The 15967-nt window shown below is 43.5% G+C and overlaps 1 protein-coding gene across 3 annotated transcripts in view; it reads left to right on the top strand.

The window, feature by feature from the left end:
* ADAMTS12 (ADAM metallopeptidase with thrombospondin type 1 motif 12) overlaps positions 1-15967 on the top strand; it is a 3732731-nt gene that overhangs the window by 2633382 nt on the left and 1083382 nt on the right. For all 3 annotated transcript variants that reach the window (XM_069220543.1, XM_069220552.1, XM_069220534.1), the window contains one exon: positions 8135-8273. In XM_069220543.1, coding sequence (XP_069076644.1) covers positions 8135-8273 — 139 coding nt within the window. The remainder of the gene's footprint in view (positions 1-8134; positions 8274-15967) is intronic.

Here is a 15967-nt window from a genome sequence, read left to right as displayed (position 1 = left end):
CTACTGTTCGAACAGAGGCCACCCCAGGAAACAACTTTCTACCATTCAAGCAGCGGCCACCCGGGAAACCACTTTTTACTGGGGTCAGGAATCACCTGGTTGTTTTCTCCCTCCCCAAGGAAGCTGTTTAGTGCCATTTTAAGGGTCGAGCGCACAAGCGCTCTGGCCCCTGTTATAATCCTTCTGTGGGCTTTTAACCACGCCCATGTCACACCCATCACTTTCGTTGGATTGTGGGCTTGTTAGGGTCCAGCACGCAAGCGGCCTGGCCCCTGATGTAATCTCTTTGTGGGCTTTTAACCACGCCCATGTCACGCTCATCACTTTCGTTGGTTCGTTGGCTTGCCTTTTAAAATTCGCTTGATTTCATTAGTGAAAGGCACGCAGACGTCATACCTTTTCTGGTGTTTAACCCTCCTGGAGCGCACCAGTCAACTACTGAAAACATACAAGGCTCTTTGTTTTCGATGTGGCTTCTGGACTACTTTTTCTTTTTATTTCGTAGGCAGCATGATCTCACTGGGCACTAATCATGCGCTTTTCATGACTATCAGTTTAATAATATTGTTTATCCTAGTGCTCCTTCGCGAATTCAAGGTTTTACACAGCACAATCGCACTCATTTTTTTTATCATTTATTTCTTCCCTGGCAGTTTGAATTGGTTTGCTTATGTCAACTGTTTTACTTTTCATTTTCAATTTATGGGGCAAGAACTGTCCAGTTAGGAATTTATAGTGTTAATAGCTCTAACTCATTTTACATTGTTCCCATGCTTTCATGAAAGGATTTTTAACTTGAATTGACTTTTAGGGCGACACCTCCTCCCCAAGAAATAAGCACACAGGGCCTGGATTATGTTTTTGTGGTCTCCTACAGATAACTCCAGCTGCCTGCGGCAGACAGCATTGTATACAATACTGCACCGAGCCAGCTCTTTCCTGTCAGTTTCAGATAACTTGCTCTTATTTATGTTTTTTGTGTTTGACCTGCTCACAGGAACGTTTCGGTATTAAAATAATCTGTGGAGCAGCACACTCATTCTTGAGCTCACGTAAAACATAGGGATAACTGTGCCAGTGCCAGTTCACTATTTTACATTCGGAAACAGTCACGTACTGGAGTCTCTCTCTCTGAAAGTTTGTTATCGGAGGTTACATTGGAGTATGTGTCGTTGCTAGTGAAAGCTTGTTATCAAACCTATGTAATGTGGTTGTTGGTCACCATAGTATAGTATTTATGTAGCGCTTGGTGCCTTAGACTTGCAGTTTCAAAGCTTTGCAAGATTACCAATATTATGACACAACTGGTACAATTTTTATCGACTGCAAAAGGGGCAGCCCCTTGAGAGCCCTGTCTGGTGTGTTCAATTCAAACCTCATCAGCAAGTGTGAAATTCTGTGAGGTATCTCTCCAGACAATTTTTTTTAGGGTTGAGCATGCAATTGCTCTGGCCTCTGTTGTAATCTCTCTGTGGGCTTTTAACCACGTCCTTGTCATGCCCATAACTTTCGTTGGTTCGTGGGCTTGCCTTTTAAAATTTTGCTTGATTTCATTAGTGAATAGACATGTATACTTCATGCCCTCTGTGAGAGCACTGGCCAACTATTGAAAACCTGTGAGGCTCCATGTTTTCTGTATGGTTTCTGGACTACTTTTTATTTTTATTTCATAGGCAGCGTGATCCTGCTGGGCAGTGACCAAGCGCTTTTCATGACTACCAGTTTAATTCTATAGTTTAGCCTAGTGCTCTTTCGCGAATTCAAGGTTTTAGACAGCATGAGCATGCTAGTTTTTTTTTTCTATTATTTATTTTGGCCGTGGCACTTTGAATCGGCTTGCTTATGACAACTGTTTTACTTTTCATTTTCAATTTATGTGGCAAGAAAAGTCCAGTTAGGAATTTACAACACTAATAAGCTCTTGGGTCACTTAAAATTTGTTCCTGTCCATCATGCTTTTTGCAGTGGGTATTATTTATTATTTAAAAAAAAGGATCTTAGTAAATGACAATCAACACATGCAATAAATGCTTTCAGTGTGTTACACATTCTCTAACAGAGCCTTGACCTGTTGTAATTATTGTGGGCTTTTAACCACGCCCAATGCACTCCCTTCACTTTCACTCTTTTGTGGGACTGCCTTTCAAAAATCCTTTGTTATCATTGGTAAATGCTTTGTTTGTCCCTTCTTTGGCGGTTTTGTTACCGCCTTGCAAAGTGCCCCTGTTACATGGATAATTGCACGATTGCTGATACATTTGACTGCAAGCAAACTTCTTTTGGTGTCTCTCCTTCGCACTCATGCTCATGGCGGCCATGGCACTTTGAATCGGCTCGCTTATGTCAACTGTTTTACTTTTCATTTTCAATTTAAGTGGCAAGAAAATTACAGTTAGAACTTTACAATGCTAATAGCTCTAACTCGTGTAAATGCAAGACCCATTGCACTGCAGATGCTTGTTAGCACATTGTCCAGTCGTCTCCCTGGAGCACGCATGGTTGCTCTCAGATCTGAACTAATTTTTCTCATTCCAGGGAGTGGAGAGATGGGAGTCCAGGCAGTTTTCATAGTGAGGAACCCACCTGGCTTTGGCTTGTGGTACGATGCAGGGCACTGGGAAAGAAAGGCTTTGCATGGGCTGGTAAGACAAAGTGGTGTGGGTCCTGTTGCCCCAACGTGCAGTTCGATCTAGGGCCCAGCAAAGGATTGAGAATGTGAGCATGAAGGACAAAGGGAGAGACTATGATGGCAGAGAGAGCAACAGGCAGAGACTGAGGCAGACTGGTTTTGCTTTGGAGGCATGGGGTCAAGGAAAGGCGTTTTTTCAGAACAGTAAGAAGAGTAAGCAAACAATACTTACCTACAGTACTACTGAAATATTTGCTCAGACCTTGAAGTTAACTCATGAGCTGCTGCTGCCTCCAGGTGTACTGATAATGGAACCTTGTGACCATGCTTAAGCTCGGCCCTCCCACCCCGTATCTCCTGAGTCAATGTAGATGCTGCTGCCTTGCTGTTTATGTTAGTAGACAGCATGAGAGCAGCATGACAATTGGCTCGGTCAGTCAAAGCCAGTGCTCCTTAGGGGACTTGGGAGCTGTGGCTGTGATCCACAGGCTCCTAATATTGCGAAGATTGGAGAGGGTTGAAGTGCACATGTCAGGCTGGTCACAGCAAGGGACCCATGCAACCCAACATGAGCATTTCTATCCAAGGCCCAAATGAACTCAACCAGACAGTGTCAAAGGCCAGTTCATGTCCGCCCTCACTCGCTCAGAAACTGAAAGGCAATCTCGGCCCGTACTGGCAGTGCACTGCAGCCGAGCTAGGAACAAAATTATTGATCAAAACATTTAATACTGTGCCCGGGGTCAACAAAACAAACAGGGGCAATGCCCCGGGATAAGCCATTTACTGTGGCTTGGCTGCAGCTTTAATAGCTGCAGCCACGTTACAGCAAACACTCCAGTTTCTGACAGCAGGACGTGTCAAACAGGTCCCGCTGTCAGAAAGCGGAGTTAGTGCAGGGAACAGAGATGAAAGCAGGTATGTGTGCAGGGAACAGATATGAAAGCATTGCTCCAGTGACCACAGAGCTGCTGTTAAAAGCAGCTGCCTTCTTGCAGGAGGAATGGGACCACGAGGGAGGCCTTGAGGCTCCCCCTTCAGTCCCAGACAGCCTGTAAAGGGCATATAATAAAAGAATTAAAAAAATGATTAGGGACCGTGGGGAGGCCTTGTATTTTCTGTTCAAGATATGGGTGCCCTGGCATCAGTTCACAGCTGGATTGACTTAAAAAATATTGTCAAAAGCTTGAAAAGAACACATTTTTATTTCATTTTACTAGAAGAGCATACTGGCTGGAACCTTATGTGCCTATTTACAAACGCATTTTGGAGTATGTGAAATGTACACCGGTACTTCTCTTTAATGTGCTCTTCCATACATTTGTGAATTGTCCCCAAAATATCTGATTAAAAGTGCAAAAGAGGGCCCAGTCCTTTCAAATTGTGCTAACCATATATCAGTATTCACATTTTATTGACATTTTGAATGGCTCGGGAATAATTTGCAGGGCAACAGGAACAGTACATAAAAGAGATTATCAGGCGTTAGGTTTTCACAGACTCTTAATTTCCTTTGCAAATAGGCCATTTATTAACCCCTTCGCTGCCAGGCCTTTTCCCCCTCCTGTGCCAGGCCTTTATTTGCCTATTTGGAATAGTTCATGCTTAGGCCCTCATAACTTTTTGTCCACATAAGCTACCCACACCAAATTTGCATCCTTTTTTTCCAACATCCTGGGGATTCTAGAGGTACCCAGACTTTGTGGGTTCCCCTGAAGGAGGCCAAGAAATTACCCAAAATACAGTGACAATTTCGTTTTTTTAAAGATAAATGGGAAAAAAGGCTACAGAAGAAGGCTTGTGTTTTTTCCCTGAAAATGGCATCAACAAAGGGTTTGAGGTGCTAAAAGCACCAGCTTCCCAGCTTTCAGGAACAGGCAGACCTGAATCAGGAAACCCAATTTTTCAACACAATTTTGGCATTTGATTGGGACATACCCCATTTGTATGATTTTTTGTGCTTTCAGCCTCCTTCCAGTCAGGGACAGAAATGGGTGTGAAACCAATGCTGGATCCCAGAAACCAAACATTTCTGAAATTAGACAAAATTCCGAATTCAGCAATGGGTAATTTGTGTAGATCCTACAAGGGTTTCCTGCAGAAAATAACAACTGAAATAAAAAAATATTGAAATTGAGGTAAAAAAAACAGCCATTTTTCTCTACGTTTTTCTCTGTAACTTTTTGAGCTTCTCTTTTATAAATGTATCATCGAGGCACTGCAGGAGAGTGTCCAAAGTGTAGTGCCAGCATCAATTTTTTAAAATGATCATGTAGCAAAAGTCTGTTTTTATATATTCATGGGTCACCACTGGATTGTGCTTTGTAAACCAGGTGCTTATTAGGGATGTGTGAAATTTGTGTAATTTGCTCCTAAGTAATTATACTAAATTTCAACATAATTATGCAACATTATGCTTAATATGTCAAAATGCGAACCATCCCTATACCAAGACCAACCCCTCCTACACAACCCTATCCTCGCTCCCCCTCCTCTTACCACCCCCCCCCACCTGTTTTCCACTCTTCTTCAAAATAAGGGTACACAACTCAACTATGCAACTGGGAATTTTTATTTACCTGACAGTACATGTATATATGCTTACAATGGAAATAATTGTGGTAAACGAACAAAAACAATGTTTTGAAAGCTAAACAGTTTGTTTATATGCTGTATGTACCGCCTTATATATTCTTAATAAAACTTTTGAAACTTAAAAAAAAAAAAAAATGCGAACCATCACCCTGGTTGTCCATGATGTTCCTCTGTTCCTACCCTATAATTCTGTCACATAGTACATGGTAATTAGGTGATGTGGTGTAATGGTATAATTCGAGATTTTCATGTAAAACAAAATTCCAATAATTACACAAACTACGACTTTGAAATTAAAATGTTGCTGGGGTATAGCGCTACTACATAAAAAGGAACACACCACATTTTGGGTTTACTGTCTTTTCAAAGTGAAACAAACTCTGCATTATTTCACTGTGGAGACTTTGCTTGACTTTTCCCTACCTAGGTCTTGATTGGATTAAAATATCTACTTCCGTTCTTTTTTTAGTATAATGCTTGAAAAAGTCTGTAAGGTAATTTTTTCCCTATTTTTAAAAAAATCAGCTTTATTGGAAAAATCCAACATAAGTGGAAAAAAAACCTTTGTAAAAGTGTACTTTGTGATGTCTGACTCACATCAGGCCTAAAAACAGGTTTGCAAATCAGCCCCTAAGAAGCTCAAACGTGAACACACATCCTTGGCTCATTCAGAGCAGAGTAGCTGGCTCCTGAACACAGGAAGAATGGTTGTGTGTTACCTGCTCACCAGGTCCCTGGGTTAACTCTCTGACAGTGGGCAGTAACAATTGGCATAACAAAGGGCAGCTTTACCACTTGGTGCTGCCACAGTGGGCTTCTCCCATTCATCCTTAGGATTCTCTCAGACAGCCAAACTCTAGTTACATTAGGGGAAAGCCAGATTCGACCTAGTCAGATGGAGGAAGAGCTCTTTTAAATAGAATAGCAGCATGGTCAAGGAGCTGAAAGCAAACCTGGCTGGCTGCAGATGAGGTCTGACAACTTGACAGAGGGTCTCCTGGTTAATTTTACAGTTAGGCAAAGAGGAAGTGCAGCAACAACAAGTTGGGGCACTGTGAGAAAATAGTAAGGATTAGATGGTAAGATTTCTCCAATCTCTGGTTAGTGCACAGGATAAATCAGGGAAAACTCCTGATTGAAGAAAAGGATTGACTTAAGAATTCAAGCTCTCAGCGTCTCCTGAATCCTGTTGGCAGCTAGGTACCATAACTCCTCTGTAAGAGTCAAGAGTTGCCCCACCTATTTCCAAGCTTCACCAACACTAAGAGTAAAAATATTTCTGATAACTACTGCGCCAAGCTAACCACTGCAGACTGGACCCTGCATGAGAGAGAATTAATGCCTAGAAGCCAGGAGCTGGGAATGACCTTAAGAAACTTTCCCAGCAGTTAGAGAGATGTGGGATTTTATTCCCTCTCTAGAGGACAGGGGCAATATTAAGACATTTACCCTGGAAGGTTGCATTCAAAGTGGTCACACAAACTGGTTCTGTGGGATGTTGGTGACCAAGTTGTCAGGCCTCCTGGGGCCTCACCTGGCCATATATTCCAATCTGTTCTCTGTCCACTGGAGGCTGCTGACTTCTAAAAATGTAGCCCAAAGTTAAAGTCTTGAACCAAGTCGAGGAGTTCAATCAATCTGCCACACAAAGTGACCTCAGTTGCTATGAAATCAAGATTTGTCCTGCTTGAAACTTTCAGCACCAAATCCAGCCACCTTAGCAGGAGTTCGACAATGTATCTGACTTTGAGGGACCCTCGTCAGCCACAGCCTTGGACTGTTCCCTGCTGAAAGATTTTCCATCCATTTCAGAGACTAATCCCAAAGTTAAAACATTTTTCGGGGATTTGGTATATTGTTCATTTGTAAACTTCTTTGTACATTGGTTTGGATATTTTTTTGTGTTGTGTTCTTTTCTTTAAAATAATTAGTACCGCTTGTACTCAGCATAGACTTCTCGGTGGATTGCCTGCTTCGTGTGGCATAGCTACCATTTTTTCAGCACTGTGTTTTCACCTAACCAGAGTGGGTTGATTGAATATTAAAGTTTCTCTCTCTCAAATGAATACCTCCATCCCTCACACATACATTTCTCCAAATTCTAACTTGATGCGTTAAGATCTGTCATTATAGTTACAGATGTTGCACCATACTCACCTAATGTGCTTTTTGCGAAATTTGTTTATAATGTGGCAGAAATATACTGCAATGAGAGGTGAGCTATGCAAGTTGTGAGATTATCCATTTAACTACCTGTTTTATCTCCACATCACATTGAGTTTAAGTGCACTTTTCATAGAACCAATGTCAAGTAGTAATATACAAAATTCACTTAATAGAAAATCAGGAAAGGTGCGCAGAAGCAATTATAACTTACTTAGCAATCAGAGGAACAGGCACAAGTCCTGATTAGGAGTTTGGCAGACAGGGTTCTCCTTAACGTTTCTGATGGAGGTACCACTGCTGACAGCCTGAAGAGTTGGGGTCATCAGTGTAGGTGGATAAGACTTTCCGCCCTATTTAGAGTGAAAGGTCTGATGTATTTTTTTCAATTTGGGACCAGCAGACTGAGATAATAATCTATGTGGGTGAAAATCATTAAAAAGTGCTAATTGATATTTATTGATTGTGCACTCGCAGGTTAAGCCATTGGCATGTGAGTTGAACTTACATATGCAAATGCTTTTTTGATTTCTTCTTACTCTGTTGCCCTCCTAATCTCTTTTGTCATTCATGGTGTACTGCCTTCATGTGAATGCTCAGCTCAAAATTGTGCATTTTTCAATGTCATTAATCATATGCACTTGATCAGAGAAAGTAGTGATCACAAAGTGTAACTAATATTGCTTTGTAAGGTTGTGACCCCAAAGTAACCACATACATTAAAGTCGCAGCATTTTTTGTTTTCAGCTTCTTTTCCAGGAAGCCAACCCAGGCATCATATACGAATACACCATACAAAAAGTAGCCTACAAAGAAAATGAGACTGAACCACATTACAAATGGCAATATGGAAGATGGACAGATTGCAGTGTAACATGTGGAAGTGGTAAGTGGAAGCCAACACCACTGGATTTTCACACTTTGCCATAGTTAAATCATGTCTTCTGGCAACAATGAATTACATAGTTTTGATTATAGTACTCCACAAATGTTGTATATCTGGATGATCAACATCATAATTTAAATTAGCAATCGTTTTAAAATGTTTGATTGTCCTTAATACCCAGAAAGCTCAGTTTAGCAGAAAAATCTATAATTTTTGTGTTCATTGGACCTGTGGCTGACCATATAGTGGGTTTGGTTGGTACGCATGTCTTGCCATTATACTCAACTTGTCCTTGCGGCTTCTACGTATTACCAGCAGTCTAGAATTCGATGGCAGGTTCTGTTCCTGGCTAGGGTTTGCTCTGTTCTAACGTAGCACAAGGGAACTGATAGCTGGCATTCTCAAAAATCGTTCCTTATCATTAATGATAAGACATTCTTCATTATACAAATCCTTACAATCTGTGTCGAAAGAAACATCCAACCAGTATCGGGAGCCGTTTCACTTTCTGGATGAGGAGACACAATGAGAGATGATTGTCTGCTGAACGCTGTCGCTGACATAGGAGAAGCTGTCCTCACTTTGTGAATAGTTTTAACAGCCCTCGTGAGCTGGTAACCACTCAGTGGTTTGCTACTACAGGAGCCGATACAGACCATTGATGTATATTACTGGAAGTCAAATCGAAATGGGGAAATACCCCCGTTCATTTGAAACTCATAGGAATGCAATGCTGGTGATATAATTTTGACGCTTTCAGCCCCAGTGGTGTCAGTGCTCTTAGAAGTCATCTCTGAATTCCCAGTGTTCTAACGATATAGAATCAAATGGGACAAGGACAGAAGTGCTATTAATGACTGCCCAGAAGAAGGAAGAATCACTCAATTGGCAACATTTCAGGTGAGTGTCCAGTATATATTGTGCATGGTACAAGATAAGCAGACTCTACTCTGATTATAATAATAGATAAGATGAAATTGGATTTTGGTTTATGAAAGAAGATGCAGATGTTCTTATAGATAACTGCATCAAAACAGTAGTAGCACCTAGGTATAAATATGTCTTCAGAATGATTCCCATCAATACCATCCACTTGTTGCGGGCTACTATTGACGACTAGTTAAAACTTGTTTATGGAATCACAGTCTTATCATGGCCCACCACTGCCACCTCCAACCGGAAGGCCGTGTTGGACTATCCCTCACACAACCAATCATTTAAGACCAGTGCCTGAAATACCCAGGAATACAGGTGTAGAATAGCCATACCCATTCCTCCATCAGAGGGTGACTGAATGAATTTACTAAACCTTACGAGTGGAGGCCATCTAGCTCATAAAAAGCAGCACATGTTGGAGAGTAATTCTCAAAACAAGCTCTGAGGTGTTAGTTTGGGGGAACTTGTAAAGTGCATATAGAAAAAAACGGAAGGATCATCATGTTGAAGAGGGAAACTCTATACTCATTTTATTCAGCAGGAGTGTGGCCCACCTCGCTAGGTCCCGCTTCACCTGGGGCATCAGAGCGTGAGGTCAAGTGTGCAAGTATAGGTTCTAAGGCAGCAAGAAACCACACATTTTTAAGCTATGTCTATGGCCCGGGAGTTGTACCCATCACCCTTTGTCTCCCATATCTCTCTTCAGTGGCACCAACAGGGACTTGGACCAGTTCACTTGAAGACCAGATGCAGATGTGGCCCAATAATTGAGGGATGGGACAGGAACAAGAGTATGTCATCAGCATACAGAGCAATCCTGTCTTCTGTCAAAACCCCCAAATTAACCTCCCCACAGCTGATCATCAGCCCTAAAACCACTCTGCCAGAAACTCGAAGGCTGAAGCAAAAAGTGGGGCAAGGGTGCACCATTGCATGGTGTCTCAAAATACTTGGGAACGGAAGGAGAAAACACAGTTTGATCACACTTTGGCATGTGGGGGGTAGACGCAAAGGATTCAGCCATACAAAATATATTTAGGGGCTAAAGCTAATTTTTAGCAGTACACCTACCCTAAATTCCCTATCCAGAGAATCAAATGCTGTCCTGAAGTCAATAAGTAACAGGTGACAGAGTTCCTGAGGTGATGCATGTGCATGTGTGCCACAGTGAAGTGTACATGCAATAAGGCATAAAGTCACATTGGTCTTGGTGACCAACTGACTGAGAACTTGAAGGAGCCTGCTCACCAGGACCCTAACATATGGTTTAACTTCTGTATTAGTAAGTGAGATTTGCTGAAATGAAATGCAATGATTTGGGGGATGACCCGGTTTAGGGAGGCCCACAATGGTTGCCAAATCCATATCCGCTGGGAGGCGACCCTTCTAAATAACCTCGCTATGCATGCCTAGCATTGGGGACAGAATGATCTATTGAAACCTGCAGCAGTACTCAAAGGTGTAGCCATCTGACCCAGGAGTTTTTCTGAGGCACATGCCCTTTAAAGCCTCTTCAATTTCTGCCTCCATACGTTGCAGCTCCAAGTCCAGTCGCAGGTCTGCAATAAGTGGGAAGGAGTATCCCTGACTGGACTGCTTGAGGGGTGCTTAGAGAGAGCAGTAATAATTCTCGAGTAATGGAGTTATCTCCGCTGCTGACGTCCCTCCTGATAAACGATATGAGGGATTAGACTGAAGGCGTCATCCTTAGCTGCCAAGCAGTACAAGAGTTTACCAGATTTGTCTCCCCATTATTGGTCTTTTCTAGAAGAGGCAATCCAACATTGGTGTGCCTCCTCCAGACAACGCTGTCTAAGAGAAGCCCTGTAATTTCTAGCTGGCGTTGCACTTGCTCACTATGTTAATTTTAGCTCACATGTAGCATGATGCTCTAATAATGTTTCTCTCTATCGTTACCCTTAAGTAAGGACTGAGCAATGCCCCCATGTGGCTTTCCCAACTATCTATTCTTAGGTGGGGGAATATACTGATTCCATATTTATTGCTAAATAGACCTTCAGCTTGTTTGCAAAAAGCTCAGTGAACTGTGTATTTACCAAACAGCATGCATTACGCTCCAGAATGGGTGACATCCCCCTTCTTATGTTCTTAAGTGGATAACCACTGGGGCACGGTCTGAGATGCTCCCTCAACAACATGAATGCTGTTGTCTGTAAAATATCTACATCAAGGAGCAACAGTCTACGAACGAGGACATTGCTTTGTGAGCTGCTGACATGTGTATGTGAGACCTTTTACAATTCCATACCTGCCACGCATCACAAAGGCCTTAACCCCTGCCCAGTATGCCAATCACTCCAACCCATTCTTCTGCTACCTGTAGAGTCAAGATGTGGTTGCATTGTGTCATTTATACCTTCCCCCACTATGATGACCCCTTGGGGAAACCCAAGACTCAGCTTCCAAAGTGCTTCCAGTTAGAAATGGCCAACAATGGCAAGACACAAGCAAAGACAAGAACCCTCCTTAATAGTCACATATTTTTTTTATTTTCAATTCATCTGTAAAAGAGATTGGTCATATATAATAAACATTTGTATGTAGAACCAGACCCCTTACCAGAGATTGGGAAAATGTTCACCTAGTAAAGCAGTGGTCCTTAACCATTTAATTTCTGTAGACCACCAATGAACAACTACTGGAATATGGGCACCCCAAAGCAATTTCTACAATTCACAAACAATAGAAAAAACTATATAAACATGGATACATCAAATAAACGCACACATATTATTGATTGATTTCTTTTTAAATTCACAACTTAAAAGCATGTACAAATAGAAATGTAAATTTTAAAGGAAATGTTGGAGATTTTAAAAATGTAGTTTTATTTCTAAAAGACTAAGGGGGTCATTATGACCCCGGCGGTAGGTGATAATGTGGCGGTAGTACTGCCAACAGGCTGGCGGTACATACCGCTGCATTATGACATTGGCGGGTTGCCGGTCAGGGAAGTGACAAGGAATTCCTACCCTGTCACTGATAGGAGGCTCACCCACCCCCCCAAACACTCCCCAGATACCCCCACACCCCTCCATCCACGCCCCCCTTCCAATCTCCCACCCCCCATACACGCACGCTCGCAGACACTCACCGCGCACACACACTCACTCACACAGGCATACACGCCTGTATAGTACACAATATTATTAGACCAAACACAACATGTCAGTAATAACCTGCTACCCAAGTAGTTGTCAGAACCTTACACAGTACTAATACTCTGCGAAAGCCAGCAGTAGTCTCATAAAACAAGTACGTTACTGGTCATTCTGCAGCATAAGCAGTAGTCAGGAAGACATTACTACAATAAGCCACATAAAATAAGACCCTCATAAATGCTCAAACCAGGAACATCAGGAAATGTAAGGCAAGTCATAAAAAAACACATCATCATAAATGCCCATAAAAGGAACATTAGACAGTATATGGTGTTTCAGCAAAACCAGACTATCATCATTGCTCATAACAGGAACATAATTAGAAAGTACATGGTGCACCAGCAAGACCACATTATCATCATTGCCCACTACACCAACAAGGTTAGGTAAGGTACAGCGCCAGTCCTCTAGCGCAAATGTCACCCAAACCCAAGGAGGTTCCTGACCAGGAACCCTCCCTGGTCAACTCAAAAGCAAGGGTCCCCCCAGCACTCATCACGTGCCAAAATGGAGGCCGTCTGATGATGAGTGACAGAGGGGGTCGGCACCCCCCCCCCTCCGTTGTTTTATGGAGGTCCCTTCTAAGGCCAATGCCCAATCCAGGTGCTAATTGTCCCCGGTGACAATCGGATCTTTACACTCCTCTTGCAGCAACTGAAGGAGAGGGGATGTACCTTCGCCTGCCTGGCGTCTTGCTCTCCAGGCGGCCCTGGGATATGGAGGGACCTCTGATGAGGGCTCTCTCCCTCCTGGGGCCGCCGACTTCCACTCACCCGCACCTGACCCGGTGCGCGAGTGTCTGCCTCGCTCCTGGGCCGCAGCGGTGATCCTGCATCCAAGGTTGGAGCAGGCTGGTGCCTCGGGGTGCTCCGTACAGCGCACTTCACACTGGGAGCACCGTTAGGGGAACACGCGCTCCCTTTTACACTTTGCTGTGTTCCAGAGCCATGAAACACAGCACACTTTCGATGCGCCTAACGATCCCCAAGTGCCCAGGTCATGGCAGTGATTTTTTTTCCTTCAGTGACACAAAAGGGTGCTCTCAAGGCATGGGGGCTTAGTCAGGTAGAGCGCTCCTCAGGTACTTCAGCGAAGAAAGGATAGTGCTCTGTCCAGCAAAGGAGCCTCTAGATGCAGCACTGTCTTAGTGCTAAAACCAATGGTTGCAGAGGGCAGGAGATACAGCACCCAGCCTGTGGGGACACAAGTGGAGCACAGAGAGGTATGGCCCAACAACAGGCCAGCACCAGGTGGGTGCAGTCAGTGGCAGTTCCTCCTAGTGACCTAGCAGGTTACAGGTCAGCACAGCAGCAGCAGTCCAAGGCGGTTACTGGTGAGTCCCTTCAGCAGCATTCTGTGTCCAGTTCCAAGTATGTTTCTTGTGTGTAGGTGTTTCTCTTACATGGGGAAAATCCCCTGTATGTATATTCAGTTTTGCAAAGCACTTACAAAGAGGGGGAAAAGAGGTTACGACCAGTTACAACTGGTTCTATGAGTGTCCCCTCTTTCTCCTAGCACAGGCTCCAGACATCAGTTTGAAGTAAACAAGCCCTTTGTTTGAGGCCAGGGCACCACATCCTTTACAAATGCAGGTGTGCCTCGCCTCCCCTTCTCTCAGCCCAGGAAGATCATTCAGTATGCAGATGCAACTCTGTGACACCTCCACCCTCCTTGTGTACAGGCTGTCTGAAAAATATGCACAAATCCCAGCTGTCACTCTGCCCCAGACGTGGATTGGAGTCAAGCTGCAAAACACCTGGATCATAAGCACAGAGAAATGCTCACTTTCTAGAAGTGGCATTTCTATAATGGCAATTAAAAATCCACCTAAACCAGTAAGCAGCATTTCTCACTATCATTACAACCATACCAAACATGCCTATGTTATCCCTCATAAATCAGACAATACCCCGTAGTCATAAGGCAAGTAATTTCCAATGCAATCCTATGAGTAAGGTAGCACTCACAGCAGTGAGAAACCAAATAGGTTTGTCACTACCAGGACAGGCCAGGCAACCAGGCACCCGTCCTGCCTTCTACATATATAGTTCACTGCGCATAGGGCTAGCAAGGGCCTACTGTAGGGGTGACTTACATGTAGTAAAAGAGGAGTTCTTGACCTGGCAAGTAAATGTAGATGCCTGGTCCCTTTGGCAGTAAACAGCGCATGCAGGCCCTGCGCTCGCAGGCCTGAGACAGGTTTAAAGGCCTGCTTCAGTGGGTGGCGCAAGCAGTGTTGCAGGCCCACTAGTAGCATTTAATTTACAGGCCCTACGTATAGGGATACCACTGTACAAGGGATTTACAGGTAAATTAAGTGAAATGTGTCAATTAGGTGTAAGCTAATCATATCAACTTTAGTAGGGATCAGCAGTGATAAAGTGATCAGATTCCTAGAGCCAACAACAAGAGGTCAGAAAAAATATGAAGGAGGGAAAACATTTGGGGATGACACTGCAAAAAGGGCCAGGTCCAACACACTAATAGTGAATAATAATATATTATACACTATTAGTGTAACAGAAATGTGAATATGTCCTCCCCTGGCAGCTGGGGGTTGGTAAAAATGCCTTTAAATGTATATTGTGGGTGTGCATGCATAGGGGCGTAGCATGGTGAGTCAGATTGGGGGGGTGTGAGCTTCAGATTTCCCAACAAATAGGACAAGCAGGGCACTTGAGAGGTCCTAAAGGGGCAGTGGAAAGGGAAACAATTGTGGATTGGCAGATGATATAAGTGAGAAAAAATACAATGGCCCGGATTTTCGACAAAGTGCTGAGCGAAAAATATCAGCGCCATGCTGCGCCACTTTTGTAAGGCAGGGATGTGCAGTATTTATGGGAATATCACGCACCCTTGTTTTTCCCGTTGCACTAGCGCTGAATTAAGCTGCCTGTGCCTACACAGGCATCCTTGCACCATAATGCAACGGTGTCTGTCCTGAGGGGATAGATTGTTTCTCTTCCTGCACATAAACAATCTACAATGGCAATTTGACACTTCTATGTTATCTGTGGTGCAAAATGCATCACAGATAGAAGTACCAAAGCATCATTTTGGAATGATTGTTTATGTGGAGGAAGGGAAACCTTCCTGCACATAAAAAAGAATTCATGGCCTTTTGCTCCTTCTATGTATGCTGCAGAATTCAGCACACATAAACAGAGCAAAAACGAGATGCCACATTGAGAAGGCAGGTTGTGCCATGCTAAAGCCATCCCTGGGCTGGCGTTAGTTTTTGGCGCTGCCTCAGATTTATGCCTTGTTGCAAATCTGGGACAGCATCAAAAGCAATGGGTGTTGCGGTTGAACGCCTACAGCAACCTCCATTGCATGCCCCGCTGACGCAGAAAACCGCATCGGCGGGGCCCATATTTACAAGGAGGCGTTAAGTAACAAAAAAGTGGCTTAACGACTCCTTCTAAATATGGTACAGTGAAAAGTGCCACCAAAGCGTCACTAAAAGTGATGCTGTGGTGGCACTAGGGCCTTGTAAATCTGGCCCTATATTCTGTAAAATAAGCAACATTGTTGAAGACTTTCAAAGCAGGAAGGGGGAGAGTGTGTGTGCATTTT

Source organism: Pleurodeles waltl, chromosome 1_1 (assembly GCF_031143425.1).
Source record: "Pleurodeles waltl isolate 20211129_DDA chromosome 1_1, aPleWal1.hap1.20221129, whole genome shotgun sequence".
Lineage (NCBI taxonomy): Eukaryota > Metazoa > Chordata > Amphibia > Caudata > Salamandridae > Pleurodeles > Pleurodeles waltl.
The sequence above is the reverse complement of the archived record's forward strand: the minus strand, read 5'-3'. Positions and strand labels throughout refer to the sequence as shown.